The following is a 21,533-nucleotide window of genomic DNA, read 5'->3' as shown; positions in this document are numbered from 1 at the left end:
CACTTTCATGCTTTTCCTGATGAAGATTCTGGCTAGGAAAATTTCTGTAATCTTTACAGAGCCGTAATAAATTTTATCTACTCCAGAAGGAAGCTAGAGTGCTTGGATAGACAATCGGATGCTCCAGTTCGGCTGAAGTACAGAGTAGCTGTAGAGCATATAAAATGTCACTCCAAGGATTTTTAACTTAATATGGTAGAAATTAGCTTAACCATGCAAAACTTTTAACTAGAGAGTGATTAGAGACACTTTCAATAAGAATCTGATCTTAATATATGTGATAGGTTTAAATAAAGGAGTGATAGGAAGGATTCAGATAACTAAGGTAATCATTTAGTATAACCTTTAAAGCTTAGATTGATGCAATGTGAGCTATGGCTGTAAGTATGAAAATCTGAAAGGCAAATTCATGAAGCTGACATTTGATTGAAGAAACAGAGTTGGGCAAAAACTGTGTTTTAAAGCTACATTGTATACCTTCCTGTCTGTCAAAATGTAGGATCGTGCTTTATATTTACTGAGCAAAAAGTAAAGGAATTACAGTAATCCCATTCTCCATATTTGTCCAGAAAATGTACATATTTATATGCAAAAATATGGAATACTTAATGAATTTGTCATATTTACATGGGCCATGCTTTTCTGTATTGTTCCAACTTTAATATATGTTCTACTAAAGTGAGCACCACAATAAATTTTTGAAATAAGTAAATCGAAGGAGTGATACTTTTACTGAGCAGTCATGTTCCAAATTTACTAGGAATTGATACTGCTTCTTTTATACTCTTAAAAAATATTTTTCTTGGCAGCCGGGGCTATAGCCTAGTGGCTAAAGACCTTACCTAGTACGTACCAGGATACCATATGGGTGCTGGTTCATGTCCTGGACTGTCCCACTTCCTATCCAGCTCTCTGTTTTTGGCTTGGGCAAGTAATAGAGGATGGCCTGGGCCTTGGGATCCTGCAACCACATGGCTAGCATGCAGCCACCTTTGACTAGCATGCAGCATTGAAGACTGTCTCTTTTCTATGTTTGTTACTATGTTATGAACTTTTACATTTGGAGTCGTTTACATAGTATAGAGATAGGAACTGCTGTTATTCTGATGCCTTCAGTCTCCTACAATGGAATATAAACCTTTTCTGAATATTAATATTCCTATTGGAAATTTAGAAGGTGGCATGTACAGTGTAATGATTGAGAAAGACAATGGACTCTAACAAGTTGTGATTTTTTTTCTTTAGTAAGATTTTTTTTTTCATTTGAGGGTAATTTTAACCTGATCTAACACCTTTGCATTGAAAATAACTTTCTTACTGCTTTTGCTTTACTTTGAAGATTGTTTTCACATAGGCAGAAAATGTTCAGAATACATAAATGTAATAACAACATCTTGACAGAGTTATAGGAAGGAATGAAAGCTCCTCTTACTTGTAGTAGTTTTACTTTCAGTTTCCGCCTGACTACTTGGCAAACTTTGACTGGAAAAAGTGTTATATCCCTGTTACATTTAATACAGACATAATGACCTGAATGCTTCATGTTGACTATAGGATTCAAAAAAGAACATTGTGCTCATTTCATGTACTTATGTTATGGGTCTGAAGCTATTCTATTCAAAAAGTTAATTATGTTATTGTTCATCTAGGATTGTTCATAAGGATTCAGAGCAAACAGTGATTGAGCAGGCCTGTACATGCTGGTTAGTTTTCTTTTTCAGAAAGCTTTGGTTCTTTTGGGGAAATATGTTAGCTTTTGGAGAACTGAAATGAGGCTTAAGTGGCCACTTTTAGGGAGGTGAAATTTAGCAAGAAAGAGCTATACAGCTGTAAATTCTATATTCAGTAAATCCTAAAAATACTTTATGTTGTAACATCACAGGTAGTTCAAACATAATAGTAGCACATATATAATATTTATTAGTGTTTATTTATTGTGAAGTATGTTTTCACTGCTGAATTTGCATTTTATAGAGGCAGCTTTGTTAATAAATTTAGAGCAGGTAATATTACCCCACTGCTTAAAAGAGGAAACTGCTACAAACCACTCTAAGCCTGAGTCATCCATACATTCAGGGACGTCAAGCATGTCAAGGCTAATTTGCAGTCAGTCCATTTGTAGTCGTGGCACTGATGTATGAGTGCCTGTCATGTAGAAGCACGCATAAATAACAAAGACAACACATTTGCTCACAACTCCCTGCGTGTTGATAGAATGGTTAACATTGTATTCCACTACTACTTCACTTTTATGATAAAACATGCTTTCATAAAGCTCAAAACATAAAGCTAGTTTGCCATTCACTTTATGTAGAAATTCTCCTTTATTTAAAGAGGAAGCTAAACTTTTTTGCTTCATGTTGTATATACTACCATGATAGATGTTTTATAGTGATGAGATGCTTTTTCTCGTAAAATTTCATCTGTGATAAAATTCAGTGTCATTATAAGGTAAATTACTAGTGAACACAGCTGGTACCGCTGATATGAATTATCATGGAGAAAGTATTAATTCAGATCATGAAAACTGAAACAATAATAAAAATTATAATCTAAAGATGTCCATTTCTTAAGTCATTTATCTTGAAAACAACTTTGAATATATCCAAATTTTCTAGACATTTGTATTAATTCTTTAACGTTGCAATTTTAGTTTTTACTTTATAATGCATATACACATCTGTGGTTTCTCAAACTTTTTAGGCACTTTCTACAATGCAAAGGAATAGACAATTCTGATAAAACCTCTGTAAGAAAATATTGCTATATGCACATTTTTTGGATAAGAAATAAAAGATTTGGAATACATCTCTTGGTCAACATCTTTAGCTAGTAAGTTCTATAGTTGGAATTTGAACCTAAGTATGTTTTATCGCTGAGGCTGTGCTCTAAATTTCTAAACTATTCTGCTCAGTAATTACATCACAATTTTGGTCCAGAAAAAAAATGCATGTTGAATGAAGTAGACCCCTGACCTACATTCGATTATATAATTTATTTTTAGGTTGGAAAGAAGGTTTTAAGAATAGAGGATATTTTGTCCAATTCTATGTAAAGCAATTAAAAAAAAAAAAAAGGAATCCAGGATACTTACGGAAGTAGATAGAAGAGAACCATGGGGGAACTGGACATCTAATTTTCCTATTCATCATGAAGTATGCTGCTGAGTACTAGCCATTCACTGCCGCACACTGCGAAGAAAATGTAAAGGAAACTTCTCTCCAAAATAGCTGGGATTCAGCAGAAACCAGAATAAATTGCGATCTTTCATAGCTGCTAGTAAAACTGCTCTGCTTTGTTTTCATAAAATGCAAAGAACCATACAGTCGTTGTAAGAGGATAGATGAGTTAATTGCATGAAAGTTACAACATTCTACAATTTATAGAGAAGAGTGAAATTGTCTATGAAATCAAATATTAAGTAATGATATTTGTGTTATGTTACTTACTACCAAATATAAGTCTTAAATTTTTATCCACAAGTTCTATAACTGAACAACTAGAAACTTATATAGTTCAATAAGTTTGGGAAGTATACTCTCACAAAACATTAGCCTACATATATTAGGTGTTCTGTTATTTTATATCTGCATGTTAGTTTTAGTTTTGAAATTCTAAGTAAAGGGACAATATATGATTTGAGTTGCAAAATGTCACCTTATGGATATGAGACATTAGAATATGGTAACATTTGTCCTTGAGGAATTCAGGCTGACATATCCAAATAAGTTGTGGTGTTTTTTTTTTACTGTCTTGCTATGATAATAGAAATATTTTAATAATACAAGAATGTATGTGCTGGAATGGATTTCAGATACTAGGTTATTTTACAAGCTTTGCCACTCAATCAACTTTATAAGATTGTATAGAAAGTGAATCCTTATTATGAAATCCCTCCAGTTGTAGCATGGAAGTAATATTTACCCTACCACTCCCTATGTAGAAATAGAGAAATAGTGGGAAAGATGGTTGTGAAAATGATTTTCTCATTCAAAATTCAGTCTAAGCCAATGTGGCTCACACTGGTGCTTGGGGAAGGAAATATCTGAATTCTTATATAAGCTTTAGGTTTTATTTTTTGTTGTTGTTTTAAGATTTATTTTTAATTGGAAAGTCAGATTTACAAAGAGAAGGAAAGACAAAAAGATCTTTAATCTGCTGGCTCACTACCCAAGTGACCACAACAGCTGGAGCTGAGCCAATCCGAAGCCAGGAGCCAGGAGCTTCTTTCAGGTGTCCTGCGCTGGTACAGGGGCCCGAGGCTTTGGGCCATCCTCTACAACATTCCCAGGCCACAAGCAGGGAGCTGGATAGGAAGTGAGACTACTGAGATAAGAACTGGTGCCCATGTGGGATCCCAGTGCTTGCAAGGCAAGGAGTTTAGCCACTAGGCTACTGCGCCTGAGCCCTAGGTTTCTATTGTTAAATAGTATTACTGTCTTACCTTACTTTACATGAAACACATAAATATTAGAGAATTGATTTAATAAAAGGAAAATAAAATTATTCCAAAAGAACATGCATTCAGAAATAATTACTATATCCTGCCTTCAAAAAAAAAAACATCCACTTTATCTTATTTTTTCTTATTTTTATTGACATGGAGTTTACTGAAACAAGTAACTCTTAATAATCTGTGAAGTCACCAAGCAGAAAAACTTATGTGAAATCAACACTTACGAGTTAATACCATGGTGCAAACACTTCAGCTGATGCAGAGAATAAACCACTTCGATGCTATTTATTTATTTTGAATTTTCTTCATGTACTGATTGATGTGTATGAGACAGATATATTATTTTCATACATTGATATCTAAAAAACTTATATCTTATATTGCATTTCATTTTAAGAATATTCTGACTTATAGGTTTTATCATTAATTCTCTCTTGGCATGACTCTTGGAGCAAGTGGATATGCCATGGACTTTGTAGCCATTAAGTAGAGTATACATAATTTAAAGTTCTTTGGAGTGTTAATGGCCTAAATAAATGAATAAAACTGAACAGAAATAATTGTTCAGTTAAATGGACATAATTCTGACAATAAGTCCAAAGTATGTAATAAGTACCCTTGGTAATCATAGAACTTTAATATATAGGTTTTGAGAATATGTTGCTGTATATGGAACATTGACACCTAAATACTAGTTTTGGTGAAAGCTACAGTGTTTATTTAGGAATATCCAGAGAAGCAGAATAAATAGTGAAATACATATACACTCACACACCCTCACACCTACACACATGCACATCTAAAATTATGCGTGCAGTTATTTGATACATTATATGTAAGCTGGGGACACAGAGAAACCAAGATAAAGACTGAAATTTTGAAAACCAAAGATGTGAGAGAAATATCATGTCCTACTTTAACCAGTCTGAAAGAGAAAGGTAGATTACCCATATGTTCCCTCATGTTTTTGTTGTACTCAGGCCTTCTGTGAGTTGGATGACAGTAAACTCATTCAGTACACACATTCAGATTCTTCCAGAAACACACTCTCAATTGCCTCTAGAAATAATGCTTTGCCAGATACCTGAGCATCCCTATGGTCCAGGTAAATAGAGCCATAAGATTACTTATCACAGAAGGTATACAATACATACATATTTTAACCATTTTACTGATAGTTTATTCCTCTCCCCCAACACACACGCACACTCACACACACACACACCATCTGCCTCTTAGTTCGAAGTGCTGTCCCTAGACTAATTAAACATTTCTGTAGTCCCATTTATCATGAAGGAATTTATCTTCTTCCATATTGATCTTTCTCTATGACTTCCAAATATTCTGGCTCTAGGAGTTCATTTTGTTGCATTTCTTTTTTTTTTTTTTTTTCACTTTGAAAGGTAGATTTTCAGAGAGATGTAGGGACAGAAAGAGGTCTTCCATCTAATGGTTTACTTTGCAAATTTATGAAATGGCTGAAACTTAACCAGCATGAAGCCTGGAGCTTCCTGCAGGTCTCCCACATGGGTGCAGGGGCCCAAGGACTTGAGCTGTCCTCCGCTGCTTTCCTGGATCTTAAGCAGGGAGCTGGATTGAAAGTGGAGCAGCTGGGACATGAACTGGCACTCACATGGGATGACAGCAACACAGATGCTATGCCATGGCACTAGCCCGTTTTGTTGCAGAGATGATCAAAGTGCAGTGAAATGGCCCCTCAGTACATTAGACACTGAATAGCATTGTTTGAAACAAGACTCTTTCTAAGCAGTGATGAATAATTTATTCACATCACTGCCATAAAGTAAAATTTATATCGAATGATACCTAGATATTATTTCCAATGTTGTAAGACTAGAAATTCCTTTGGGGGTGGAGGAGGGAATGGATCTGTTTATACTGTTCAGTAGCTTGAAAGCTGCTAGATGTTGCTTGGTAAGTATGATCTGACTTCTATGAATGAAATTTATTATCTATATTTTTGACATGACCATTGATTTCATTGGTTATTACCTGTCAAACATGTATAGACCTTTACCTGTTAGAAATCTGATTTCCGATATGCTCATTGAAATATTCTTTATTGTGTTTTAAGACTGTGTTATACCTACATGTAGGTCTTGTTTCAAAATCAAGTTGGCATATGTTTCTGCTGATTTTGGGGTGCCTATAGTCAATATTTTCTATTTAGCTGTTTCTTCAAAACTGGCAGGAAGAAACAAAATCCCTTTATTTTTCATGCTTGTGCAGCTCATTGGAAAAATGCAAAGATCAACTGTTTATCCTGATGTACCTGCTGATAAATTTAATGAGAATATTACAAGCTAAGCTATTTATTTCTTTCAAAATAACTGTGTTTTCTTTCTTGGGGATGTTTGATTGGAAGCTATTATTTCTTTGCCATAGTTACAGGCATAAAGTTAGAACCATACAACTCTATCAGTATGACAAACATGGACAAGCATGAGCTTAATATTGTTGTACTAACTGAGCTTTTTGTTTTTGTTTTCTAGCTGGGACAACGTATATCTTTAGCAAAGGTGGTGGACAAATCACTTATAAGTGGCCTCCTAATGACAGACCCAGTACACGAGCAGACCGACTTGCCATTGGTTTTAGCACTGTTCAGAAAGAAGCTGTATTGGTTCGAGTGGACAGTTCTTCAGGCCTGGGTGACTACCTAGAACTGCATATAGTGAGTACATTTTAAATAAGCTTCAGCTTTTACTTTTCACTACTCACATTTTGTAAATAATTTGGAATTTTCCCCTTGGATATCTCTTTTTCTCAGAAGCTGGTACTTTAATATTTGGAATGTGAAGATAATCTAGAGGTGAATAGGGGTTTATGCTCATCACTGCTGTCAGTATGTTGTTTACAATAGAAGACTTGGTTTTGCTTTTTGAGTGTGACATCCTTAGAATTCTATGCAGTCAAAGATTTGGGGAGGGGGAAATTAACAAAATAAATTATTGCGTAGTAGATGCCATTGAATCATCTGGTTAGAAGCATAAGCTTGTAATTAGTGACATGCAAAGATCTGGACTTTCTGATTTCATTTCTTAAAAGAGCAAAGAATTATCTAAAGTTATGTGAAATAAAAGGGAGAAAAAGAAATCTTAAAACTATTTGAATATAGGAAAGAAAATGCTTAAAAATGATTTCTGTGCCATTTTGTGCCATTTTGTTATATGTCAGGAAAACACTATGAATCCTTGACATTTGTGTCTTAGAACTATTCCTTTGTCTCCAAACTCTCTGCTTCCCACAGGAATTTACTCAGTGTATAATATATGGTTTCATGAATGAAGAACTTTATTTTCCTTTAAAGTTGGCATAATTGCCTTTATAGCTCAAAGACTGTTCCTTCTACCTCTATATTCAAAGACTCACTAATGAGTATGCTGCAGTACTTTATTTCATTTGCAATAGAAGCACAAAACATCTGTAAAAGATAATGATTTTTATATACTAATATACCAATACTTTCTTATATTAATATGTTGGGAAATTTAACAAAAAAGCATAGGGAACTGTCTAATGTTTAAGATCTTTACAGCGATGTTACCATTGTAGTACTAGGTTTAAAGTTTCGAGAGGCACATAACTCTTCAGTCCCTTTTTTATATTTGATACATAGGTTTTATCTCCCACAGCATGTAATCACGTTTTTGCTCTTGACTAGCCCTGTCAGTTCAGCCCTATAGTATCCATGCCCCAGAAGACATTTTATGAAGTTTACTCTGTTAGTTCCTGTTAGAAACCATCAAGTTAGTCCTAAAATATATTGGGATATTGCCAAACACCAAAATATGTAAATACAGATTTGTGTGAGGTTTTCTTTTCATAATTTTTGTTAATTCATTTGTTTATTTTGCGTTTGACTTCCAGAATTTTCAATAAATTCAGTGGGGGTTTAAACTGACCAAAAGGACTAAATTTGATCATCTTGAAAAAGCAAACCAATTCAGCAAAACTCTGTGTCACTGTGTTGGGGATCACTGTGTTGGGATCCTCATGTGTGTCACACTTTGTAGCCACAAGCACTGCATCTCAGGTCACGCACAGCAGGCCATATTGGCCACACTGAGTGTCAAAGTAGATCCCCTTGGTATAATGTGCACTTTACACAAATGCCTGAGCCACTGGGTGAAACCTTGCTTTCCTTCTGCCAGTGTGCCATCAGTGAGCACAACGACAGGGACTGTGAAGGCTCTTGTGTCCATGACCCACACCACCTGAAGTCCCTCGCACCCTTGGAATGCCATTGTGTGCACCTCATCCAGGGAACTGGAGGTACTGTTGTGTGCAGGGAAGTTTGTATATGCTTTCCCTGTCCCACTGAGAGCGGTGGTGCCATGACAAGATAAGGCCACTGAGGCTGTGCTAGAAGCACCTGTGCTGGGTCCATTGTTCTGACTGACCTCAGTTCCTGTTTCTTGAGCACGAGGCTGCCGAAAACAACTTCTCCTGGAACCTTGTATTCCTTGGCTTTGCTAACAGTCAGTGCTCCCTTTGCAAAGATGGATGGACAGTTCTGGCTATGGCTGAGGAGGGGGTCCTTGTCCTCTCCGGAGGATCCCCACCCAGGTGGTGGTCTCCATTGTGCAGTGAGAGTAGGGTAGGATGGGCATGACCTGGGAAACTCGTACAGTACTGAATGAGACTCTCCACACTTGGCAACAACTAACTATATTTTATTGAAGTACAGGGAACATAAGACTGAGAAAAACAGCAGGATGGAGATCAGGAAGAACAAGTAATCTGTCACAGAGGAGGGGTTGGAGAGGTGTGGCTCTGCGGGTGAAGCAGGGAACCCATCAGTATCTGGAGCTGGCCGGGAGGGTGTGCCTCTGGTCCCTATAACATCATTGGTGGCCACAAGGAACATGTTTGTCCACGGATCATCTTCCTCACAGCCTTGTGGCTCCAGGGCCACCATCTTCATGTTATCCCCCATCAGGACCATTTCTGGGCCCTGCTTGGCAGCAGGGGGCATGGCTATGTCAAGGTCACTCATATTGAAGCTCTCCTCTGGGGAGGACAATTCCTCCTCATGGGAGGCTATATCAGGCAGGTCAGGGATTGGACCTTCCCCAGCAGGGGACTTGGGCTCTGTCTGTACTGTCACCAACACTGTGTGTTGACCAACTGCCAGCTCAGGTGGTTTGTAGACCCTGGTGGATGACAGTGGCACAGGATTCTGGGCAATGGACAGGTATGTCCACTGTTCCTCCTTTTTCAGGTCATATGGTGTCATTGATGGGTGCGGGTCCAGGACATGGGCAGTCGGCAGCCCACTGCACTGCTCCAGGCCTGGGGCAGACTGGTCCTTAACCTGGGAGAGACAAGCAGGGACATTTGGCACAGGGCATCAGAGAGGCCATCATGGGGCTCCCTCAAGTTCCCATCAACTGCTAACCCCAGTCTCCTCCCTCACCCAGAGTGAAGTGTCTACTCCCTCCCGAAATCCCCAGGCATCTATGGGCTGCCCTGTTGGGGCACACAGAAAACTGTCCTGGTAGCCATGGCCCCCCTTACCTTTTTCCGTTTCATGCACCAGGTGCGTCGGGAGTCAAAGGTAGCCCAGCGTGGCCACCACTTTGACCGGGGCCCACAGGGGCATTTCATGGGGCCTGAATTTCCATCTCTACGTCTTGGAAAGCAACACAGGAACATCTTCCTTAGCGTTAAATCCTAGCGTACCAGCTCAGAGCTAGCTCTGGAATGTAGGTGTCAGTTGCTCAGGCACCCAGTTCTGTGAGGTCATCCTCAAGGGGTGAGGTCATTTCCTTGGCTCATAAGTGAGCCCCTCCTCACTCAGCACTTCCCCAAAGTTCCAGGGGACTGTAGCCTGCTCACATTGTGATATCCTTAAATATTGTTTGCTTAAGATTTATTTATTTACTTGAAATGTAGAATTATAGAGATGGGGAGAAACAAAGCGAAGTCTTCCATTTACTGCTAGTTTACTCTGCAAATGGCCAGAATGGCTAAAATAGCTGGAGTTGGACTAGTCCAACTCCAGAAGACAGGAGCTTCCGGGAGCTTCCTGGGAATCTCCCCACCTAAGTTCAGGGGCACAAGCACTTGGGCCATTCTCTGCTGCTTTCCCAGACATTTTAGCTACATTGGAAGTGGAGCAATCAGTACTCAAACTGGTGCCCATATAGGATGCTAACAATTGTACATGGCTGCTTAACCCACTATACCACAGAACTAACTCAGCAACATACTTCTTTAAAGAGAGGTGTATTCTGCCAATTTGTCCACAAGTACAGCACATATTAAGTTTATGTTTTAGCAGCCTTGTCATTGATTCTAGCGTTCTGAAAAATACGCATTGGACAAAGGGGTGAAATCATCATGATGTTTCTTAGGTTCTTTGAATCCTAAGTCATTCCCATATTGAATTGTATAAATCAGCATGCTATAACAGAATGTTCATGCTTTCTTTATCTGACTGATCATAAGTATCAAATCATGCTTATCTCTCAGTTGACATGTAGCATTTGTCAAATTTTTGCCTCTGTAATCACTTGTGGAACCTTCTAACAAGGAATACATATCTGGACCTAGAAGCTTCTCAATTTTAATTTTTGTTCTTACTTAGCAGGTTTATTTTGTCACGATATTAGTTCATGCTGTTACTTGAGCGATCATGGCACTCAGGCGTTAGGTATCAAGCCTAGATAATCCAGTAAGAGGTGTAGTACCTTAACCAGCATCTCACTCACTTAACCAAATACCTGCACCAAGATAAACTCCAATTCCATTATAATAATGATAATGATCTTGAATAATCAGGAAAATCTTTTGAAATGTTTCTTTTTTTTAATTATAACAAATACCTATCCAAGAATGTTTATTGAGATCCTAATATGACCCAGACCTATGTCTGGCTTTGTTACTGCAAAAATAAATGAATTGGATACATAATACTTAATCAGTATCTGTTGGATTAATAAAAGATTAGATCAACTGAGAACCTCAACCTCAGACATTTTAGATTATTTATAGTAAATATGTTATGGCAAAGTGAGAAGTATTTCTTCATTTCTGTTAGTGAACTTAGTTGGGAATTGCCTAAGCTCTCCCTGATTTACAGATGAAAGCCCCTAAAAATGGTGGCTCATTCACTGCCATGCATTTTAACCTGTGTCATGTTTCTCTCCAGAAGAAATGCCGTAGCAGTTGGAGCAGTGTGTTCTTTCAAATCCTTTCATCACAGGAGCATGAAACAGCACTGCAAATTCCACTACTGAATTGTTATACATATTTGCTTTAAGGGTTTCTTCTTTGTAATTTGCTGGACCAGAGTTATTATTATGAAACCAAGCATTTAATTGATTTTGATTTAGAAATATAATTCTTGAAGTAGAAATTTTGGAAACGGTGATCACATCCAGTTCTCCCTATCCCTAGATCCTTCCCACCCTGATCGGTTATGTAGACATTATCTAAAACAATAATAATAATAAAAAGAAATATACTTCTTGATCAGCAGTTTTAGTAAACACTAAAAACATAGTATATTTATAGCAAAGATTACATGTCCCTAAATAACATTAGCACATGTGACATGGTAAATGTCTCTCATATTTCTTTCATTCTTTGTTTTCAATATATCATATAGCTCTATTAAGGTTCAATTTGAAAACATGTTTTTAAGTCTAATTACATGTTAGAATATATCTATATCAGCAAGATAAAACCAAATTATCCCCCACCAGGCTTTTCCTGAATTGTAATTATGTTCCCACTAAAGTGTTATTTCCAACCAACAGGGGTTTCATTTTGCCATATAATATTTGATTTTTATCCTGTAAATCATGTGCAGTCAATGTTTTCCTTTCCTTTTTCTTACTTGAATTAAACTTCATGTGGCCCATTTTTCTAGATTTTCACAGAAAGAATAAAGTATTTTCATAATGTATGACAAAACCATACCCATGTTTCTGCAGTATGAAGAATAAGGGTGGTCCCATTTTATTGGTTTTCCAGACATTTGGAAACAGAATCTCATATAGATGAAGAGTGAGTGACTGAATCTGTATAAAATCCTTTTTTTCATCCTTACCCCTTGTAGTTTAATTCAGTATTGTATTTTCAAATTTATTAGTTGGCATTTTTGGTGCATCATTTAAATACTCTGAAATGCCTTCCAGTTTTCTAGAATTGTTTGCTTTTCAGAATTTCTGTTGAAGTGAAATGATAGGAAAACAATAGCAGTTATTTCTGCCTACACCTGTACCTTTTATATTTGCGTATTTTTTTCACTTAGATCTACTTGCCTTCCATTATCTTCCTGTATGTACAATTTGAAATATCTTTTAAATTAGTTAGTTTACCAAATTATTTCTTTGATCGTGTTAGTTTGAAGAATGGCTTTTTTTGATCGTTTTAAAGCACATTTATACCTCCAGTCATGTACAGATGAAGCCATGTGACAAAAGTTTAAAATATTTGGTTTTTACCTTTATTTCCCTTTTATGATTCATTTTATCAATTCTCTATTTTTCTCATTCCAGCAAAATACATTAACCTATTTTTTTAAAACTATGTTTCTCTTTGAACTCTATTTATAGTTCCTGCCCCAAAAAGTGTATTAGCATTTATATTTTTGTGATTCTACTCAGTTGTCAAGATTTTTCTTTGACTGTTAGGTGAATTTCTCACTCTCTTATCTAGATATTTTTTTTTTTTTTATTGTAAGCTCAGATTTACAGAAAGCAGAAGAGACACAGAGAAAGATTTCCTATCTGCTGGTTTACTTGCCAAAGGGCTGTAATAGCCAGAGCTGAGCCAATCTGAACCCAGAAGCCAGAAGCCAGGAGCTTCTTTCAGGTCTCCCGTGCAAGTGCAGGGTACCAAGGCCTAGAGTCATTCTCAACTGCTTTCCCAGGGCACAAGCAAGGAGTTGGATGGGAAGTAGAGCAGCCAGGACATGAACTGGTGTCCATATGGGATACTGTGTGTTCAACGTGAGGATTTAGCCACTGAGCCATTGCACTGGACCCAGATGAATTTCTTTGGATGCTAGGTGTTGCTATCATGTAGTTTCCTGAGCTAGCACATAGAAAGAAGTTATGGCCTAAATTTTCTTTGAAAGAGTTGCATAAATATGCTCAGAAAACTGTCTAGACTGAGAAAATCTTGTCTATAGATTCTTACCCGTTCTTTGATCAACATTTTTCCTAATTCATTGTTTTATTGTGGGCCATAGAATTACAAAATGGCTTCAAAATATAACCTTCCTGCCGTTCCCCCCACCCCTATTTTTTTTTTTTTATTGGAAAGGCAAAACTATAAAGAGAAAGAAAAACCCAAAAGGAAAAATTTTCCATCTGCTGGTTCACTTTGCAAATGTCTGCCATGACTGGAACTGAGTCAATCTGAACTCATGAGCCAGATCTTCCTGATCTCCCACATGGGTACAAGGTCCAAAGGCTTTGGGCCATCCTCCACTGGATGTCAGCCCACCAGCATGGAGCTGCTTGGGAAGTGGAACAGTTGGAACACAAACTGGTGTACATATAGTATGTTGGTTCTTGTAGGCAGAAGATTAGCCTGTTGAGCCATCACCAGCCCAAATACATTCTAAGATATTAAGTAATTCATTGTTTTATCAAGCTCTGTTTTCTCATAGCACACTGACAAAACATAGAACTTTTTTGAGTCCTCTCTATTTACTATCTCTGCACTATTTTTCAAAAGCTTAGCTTCAAGAAAAATACCTTTTGATCAAACCAGTGTGCCATTAATGATCATCTGTTTATAATTTGAACAATTCACGATTAGGCATTTGTACCTGTATAATAATTGCCTCCATAATGTAGCAACTTTTAAACCACAATCAATCTTTTTTAAAAATTTAGTTATTAATTAATCTACAAAGATTTAATTAATTAATTTGAAAGATATACAGAAAGGTTGGAGAGAGAAGGATCTTCCACATGCTAGTTCACTCCCCAACTAGCCACAATGGCCAGAGCTGAGCCAATCCAGTTTGTTTCAGGTCTCCCACATCGGTGCAGGGTCCCATGGCTTTGAATGATTCTCTATTGCCTTCCCAGGTCACAAGCAGGGAGCTGGATGGGAAGTGGAGCAGCTGGGACAGAAACTGACTTTCGTAATGGATCCCAACATATGCAAGGATAGGATTTAGCCACTGGGCCGTCGTGCCAGTGCCAAGTCCACAGGCATCAATCTTTTGCTGCCTCTGGAATTTAAGCATTACTTATGTAGGTAATTCAGGGGTTCCCAGAGAAGTAATTACTAAATCTCCTGTGTTCTGAACATAACCAGTATGTTCACTATTGTATTTTTTAAAGATTAATTTATTTTTATTGGAAAGTCAGATTTACAGAGAGAAGGAGAGAGAGAAAGATCTTCCAGTTGGAGCAAAGCTGTGCATATCTGAAACCAGGAGCTTTTTCTGGGTCTCCATGCAAGTATAGGATCCCAAGGATTTGGACCATGCTCTATTCCTTTTCCAGGCGACAATCGGGGAACTAGATGGAACATGGTGCCCATATGGAATGCCAGTGCTTGTAGGTAGAAAATTAGCCAGTTGAGTCATCAGCCAGCCCCAAGCCAGCACCCATACAGGATTCCTGTGAATGAGTAAAGGCAAGGACTTAAGCCACTAGGCTACCTTGCTGCACCTCATTATTATAATCTAGACACTGTCTGTATGTTTCAGAGGTGATGAACAGCACTTTCACCATGTGTGAACTGGTTATTCAAAACAAAGGCATTGGCAAGCATTTAACAATCAAGATTGATAGAAAAAAGAAGTATAGACATTGCTGAAATGGTAAAAACTACCTGGGGAATTTCATACTGAATAAAGTCTTCTTTGCATACTGATAAGCAAAATTCTTTTCAGTGTATGGATGAATGCCCACACACACAATTAAGACTAGAGTAAATTTTGCAGTAGTTGTTGTTTAAAAATGGAAAAAGCATAGTAAATATGTCAAGTAAAGACCAGAGATAAGATGATGGTGATGCAACATCATTAGAATTCTTTTAATCCCGAGATGGACACTCTAAAGCCGGGAGTTTAATCCCACAGCGGGAGGGCAAAAGTGAGGGAAATATGCTAAAGTATGCTCAGGGTAATAGCAGACATAAATAAGCCAATTTATAATTAAGAAGTAAAAAGCTAAAGATAATTTTTGTGAAAGTTGAGTAACTTCTTCTAATGGTAACATTCATTTTTAGGGCTGTCAAACGCAATATGTAAAATTTTTAGGGGCTTTTCTGATGGGGTATTGTGCAAGACTGGGGAAATCTTGTGTTAGTAAAACAGAAGGGAGTCTCTGTCTTCATGTAGACTGGTGGACAAACCATTCATCCCCTCCACTGACAAAGGAGAGCCTTCATGGTGGAAGAACATGTTGTATCAAGACTTCTAGGAAGTCTTGATACAAGGAATATAGATACTTCCTATCAAGGAATATAGATACTTCTTTCCACACCATCCCTTGGAGGCTTCCTGCCTGATGAAGAGCGGGAATATGAGATTGGTAGACAAAAAATGTTATTTGCAAGGTTTTAGTCTTTGAAATTTAAAATTTAGCATTCCTAAAATTCTGCCCTGAACTTTAGTTCCTGCATACTGACTTCACAATCCCAAATATATATCTTCAGTTTGACCTCTCTGACTGCCACATGAATGTGGTAAGCTTCTGAAAGTTTCCAAGAGAAACACCTCAGAAGCAGTTGGAATCATTAATGCAGCAGATATCATCATAAGCCTGAAATTTAGCAAAAAGGATATCAGTATTTGTTGAAATAATTTTGGGGTTCTAGGTTTCTGCCAACTTAATTTGTATGTGTGTTTTCTAAAGACCCTCACAGGCAGTAGATCAGTGTCACTCGGTCAAGATTATCTCCCTTGGAAGTCAGTGGGTAATTAAGAAGTTACTGGGTGAGTTGGAAATGCAATTCACAGCCAACCATTAGTATATTTGCATTTTATTGATGCCCTTTTATTGATTGATACGTTGAAGCAGGATTCTGTTAAAACACAGATAAGCCTGTTTTGATAGAGGATCATTGGTCTATATTCCAAGTGCTTCCAGACTCCAACTCATTAGTTGAACAATGAACTGAATATGGACTTATTTTGTAGACTCATATTCTCTCTCTCTCTCTCTCTCTCTCTATATATATATATATATATATATATATAGCTTGTTTACTTTCAAACTTCTATTATATATATACATACACACACACATATATATATAACAGAAGTTTGAAAGCAAACAAGCACAATTTAAAATACTTACAATTTGAAAGTATGTAAGTAATGACACAGTAAGAATGGAGCTCGTAAGTGCCACTTCTCTTGGAATATGCTTACCTGCTCCGATTCCCACCTGCTTCTGTCTCCTTTGTAACTTCATGCATTTTTATTCCTTTTCAAGGTCTGGGGCATGTATTTTATGTATTTGTGAAACAGGCTGTCTTTGTCCTCTAGGGCAAAAAAAGCATGTCCTCCTGGTACTGCCATAGCACTTCGTTCTGTCCTAGCATAGTCACAGCTATTACCTCTTGTTATCCTCCAGCCCATTAAATTGTGAACTCTATAAGGTCAGTGACCAGATGACTTCATGTTGCTATATTTTCACACACCAGGTTGATGCTTCATAGAGAAGTAGTCAATGCTTATTGATGAAGGAGTAAGTAAGTAAATGAAGAAGTAAATGAACTCTCCTCCTGTTCTCTTGCCTGGTAGCCTACCTTGCTGTCTATTTTTTCCATTGTAATGTCGCAGCTTGCTCCATACTCCTTTTATTGTATGAGAGACTCCCAAAGGATAAATGGATGGTCACTTCTTAGAGACTCAGCCTAAGATTGCTTCTTATCTGCTGTCTTTATTATTTTAAGTATGTAGATAAAAACATCTCTGGTATGTTCACTTTGTGGCTTGATAAGAAGAAATTAATATGATTAAAGAGTCAAAAAAAACTTTCCCAAGGCAATCAGTGCTGATTGATTAGAAAAATGGAAATGATCAATCTGCAGGATCCTGGAAGTTTCACCTCCGGCTGTGCCAAATTGTGACACTCACCGAAATGATGGAGTTGAAACTGGCTCTAGCTTTATTAAAGGAGTTTTTAAACCATTATTTTAATTAATACGTATAAATTATTTAAAATGTTAGTAGTTAATTATCTCCCGTAGGGTGAAACTCCTTCACTGAAGTCACACCTACCTAATTTATTTACCTTTCAAAAAAACAGTAACTACACAATGTTGTTTAGCACATGTTATATGCCTACTACATTCCACGTATCGATATAAACTGCTCAATAATTGTATACATTTAATACTCATAATAATCCACTGAGTTGTGAATTGCTATCTCCATTTTTGAGGATGATTAAACTGAATTTTAAAATAAAGTGACTAGCATATGCTAAGATACTAATAAATGCCTAGGTCTGAAATCATTCTATGTCTCTTCAAAGTCTTGATTTTCTTTCTTACTTAAAGGGAACATTTCTGGCTAGCCCAGCTACTATTCCAATTGATACTGCAACTCAAATTACCAGTCTTAAGCCAATGGCATGTTATGGTGTGTTACGGGATCATATTTCTTAAACACACCACAAGCTGGAAACATTTGTTGTTCCTGTATGTAAGTTTACAAGATAAAAATAAAGCTCCGAGTCATGGCAAGTGGTATTTTATGTTAAAATACCTTTTATGGATTGAATTACAGGTTTCATTGCGATGTTTTGAATTGTGCCTAGTTGCAGGGCTAATCTAACCCTGACGCAGGGTATAATGCTAATCGGGAGATGAATAGAAAAATGGTCTGCACTGTTGTGAAAACTCTGAAACTGCAACTTTCAGCCCTTCCCCAGATTGTAACACCAATGCATAAAGCCTAGACAGATTGACCTACTTTTTTTCCTTTTTGTAAAGCAATAGACAGGGTGAAGTCTGTGTATCTAAGCACGGAAAGGAAAGGAAAGGAAAGGAAAGGGAATGTGCCTATTGCTTGTGGCTTCTGCTGATTGACTGCTTTCTTGATAAAGGTGTCCAAAGGAAAAGTATGTCATCCTGATCATTGTTATTAATTAGCAGGAAAAAAAATGGGCTTTGGGGCTCTGTATCCCAAGGGTATCAGCAGAGAAATGGGGTTGAAATTGTTGAAAAAAACTGTAGAGTAGTGTCAGGAATTTGCCTGGTAGTGTTCAGAGTTCATTTTCTTTTTGGAAGACAAGCAGTGCAGAGATACTTCAGATCATGGAAAGAAAAAGTATTTTAGCATCCCTCACAATGCCTAATCCAAGACTAGTGGTTATTTGGTCATTTGTAAGAAGCTATTATAGAGGGAGTTAGCTGAGTATGTTTTGCTATTTTAAACACTATTTAGATATTGCTCTTTGGATGTTAATTCTTTCCTCAGGAATATACTGTGAAAAAAATAACTTCATCATTAGCAAGTTTGTTGGAAAAATTCCTTCCTCTCAATAGTCTGCATTTCTACTATTTATCTGTTCCTTTATATTTACTGGCTTTGGAAAATTCTTCTGTCTAGACATGAGTTGATTTCAGTAGACTAGTGATGCATAGAATTTGGTCTGCAAGGCTAATAATGTACAACGGGCTGATAGGCAGAAGCTGCTTTTCAGGAAGATGTAGATTTTTAGTAATTTTAATGTTTAGATCATGAGAGTACTTAATTAAAAATCTGAATAATGTAACAATTATGGGCAAAAGGTGTATAATACATTCATATTTTACTATATTGTTTTAAATTCTGATTTGGAGTTAGTGTGTATGTATATACAGTTGCTTTAGGGGACAGGGAATAAATATATACATATGTAAATATTTTTATTTATTATATTTTGGGTATGGTTCTTTTCAGAGCACAAAATCTCATCCTTACCTGCTAGTATTCTGTTCTATCCATATTCCATAGTTTATTGAACCATTACCTAATGATGGGTATTTTAATTATTAAAGAAAATTACTATTATAAACTGATCATCTGAGCATTTTACAATATCAGAAAAAATATATTTATTATGCATTGATTCCGCGAAATAGAAACACTGTATTTGGTGAAAACTTGTCCTTCAACAACACAATACTGTTGAATACTGCCATCAATATATGAGGATTTCACAAACAGGAGTGTTTCAGCATGTAACACATGTTGACTTTATTATTTTTTTAAGATTTTATTTAATTTTATTTGGAAAGTCAGATATACAGAGAAGAGAGACAGAGAGAAAGATCTTCCATCTGCTGATTCATTGCCCAAGTGGCCACAATGGCTAGAGATGAGCCTATCCAAAGCCGGGAGCCAGGTCTCCCTGTGCGTACAAAATCCCAAAGCTTTGAACCATACTCTGCTGCTTTCTTAGGTCACAAGCAGGATGCTAAAAGGGAAGTGAAACAGCTAGGGACACGAACCAGCACCCATATGGGATCCTGGTGAATGCAATGTGAGGATTTAGCCACTGGGCCATTCTCACTGGTCTGATCTTACTGTTTTTTTTTTTTTTTTTAAGTACTTATTCTTATTGAAAAGTCATATATACAGAGAGGAGGGAAGACAGAGAAGATCTTCCATCTGATGATTCACTCCCCAAGTGGCCGCAATGGCCAGAACTGCGCCAATCCAAACACAGGAGCCAGGAACCTCTTCTGGGTCTCCCATGTGGGTGCAGGGTCCCAAGGCTTTGGGTCTTCCTCAGCTGCTTTCCCAGGCCACAAGCAGGGAGCTGGATGGAAAGTGGAGCTGCCATGACATGAACCTGGTGCCCATATGGGATCCTGGGCACATGTAAGACAAGGTGTATAGTTGCTAGGTTACTGTTGCCGGTCCCAATCTTGCTGTTTCTTAAGACTTTCCCCTAGAGACATTTTCTTTGTGATGTATTTGATTGAATGTGTTTACATATAATAATTCCAGAGTTACAAAAATAATACTAAACACATTTTATATTCAGCCACAAATTTCCTACTCTAATGATACCATTGATAGAACAGCAATAAGCCAAGGAGATTGGATGACAAGTTCTTGCATCCCATAGTTCTTTTCCATAGAGCAGAGGCTGCACAGTGTTCTAGGAAGAGTGGGGCAAGAAAGAAGTCAGCTTGCTAGTGGAAAGCAACCTTGGTTTCTGAGTCTGCCTTTGTGTGCTTTACTTTCTGCACTTTCCATAACTCTTAATTTTGCCCCTAGTCACTTTTTATTTGAATCATGGAGTCCCCATGACTTGTGAACAGCAGTAGAACATGACAGGCTTTTAAATGTGAACTATTGTCAACATTATTGTGGTGAATATTAACAAATAGAATAATAGCAGATATGGTGTGCCATCATGAGCTTAGTAAGGCATAGATATCTTACCTCTGGATACTTACTCAAAGGAAAAAGTTCTTGAACCCAGATGGTGGATGGCATCCAGGGACTAACTCATATGCTGCATGGCATTTGATAATAGCCAGGATTAATTTGCAGAGTATGTTCAGAAGGAGAATAAGGAAGCACCCAGCTAAGTTCTTTAAATTCTGTGTGTAATTGTGCATCCATTGTGAGCTAGATCACAGCTGGTAATAAGAACAACATTTAAAATTTTGGGAACATTTGGAGTGGCTTACCAATTTTTAAAAATATTATATGACTGTATCTTAAACATGGAAATTTTCCCCTGATTCTTTTAAAATTGTTTTCAAGACACAGAAGCCTTACCTTTTAATGACAAAGAGTAAAAATTTAAAGTAAGAATTTTTAAAAATTCAATTTCTTTTTTAATTAATTACATTGCATTATGTGACACAGTTTTATAGGTACTGGGATTCCCCCAACCCCTCCCCAAACCCTCCCCCTGTGGTGGATTCCTCCACCTTGCTGCATTGCCACAGTTCAAGTTCAGTTGAGATTCTTTCATTACAAGCATATACCAAACATAGAGTCCAGTATCTTATTGTCCAGATAAGTTCAATGGCTTCTTGGGGAGACCATCTCTGGTCTGAAGGTAGAGCCGGCAGAGTATCATCTTGTCAATTAAAAGCCCCAACATAACATCAGCAA

The 21,533-nt window shown here is 37.2% G+C and overlaps 1 protein-coding gene and 1 pseudogene across 8 annotated transcripts in view; one reads left to right on the top strand and one right to left on the bottom strand.

Annotated features, from left to right (window-relative positions):
- NRXN1 (neurexin 1) overlaps positions 1-21,533 on the top strand; it is a 1,084,317-nt gene that overhangs the window by 761,879 nt on the left and 300,905 nt on the right. For all 8 annotated transcript variants that reach the window (XM_058667775.1, XM_058667773.1, XM_036497757.2 and 5 more), the window contains one exon: positions 6,970-7,151. In XM_058667775.1, coding sequence (XP_058523758.1) covers positions 6,970-7,151 — 182 coding nt within the window. The remainder of the gene's footprint in view (positions 1-6,969; positions 7,152-21,533) is intronic.
- On the bottom strand, positions 591-686 carry LOC131481069 (U6 spliceosomal RNA; annotated as a pseudogene).

The sequence above is a fragment of the Ochotona princeps genome, chromosome 8 (assembly GCF_030435755.1).
Source record: "Ochotona princeps isolate mOchPri1 chromosome 8, mOchPri1.hap1, whole genome shotgun sequence".
Lineage (NCBI taxonomy): Eukaryota > Metazoa > Chordata > Mammalia > Lagomorpha > Ochotonidae > Ochotona > Ochotona princeps.
Note: the sequence above shows the minus strand (reverse complement) of the source record. Positions and strands in the feature narration are given on the sequence as shown.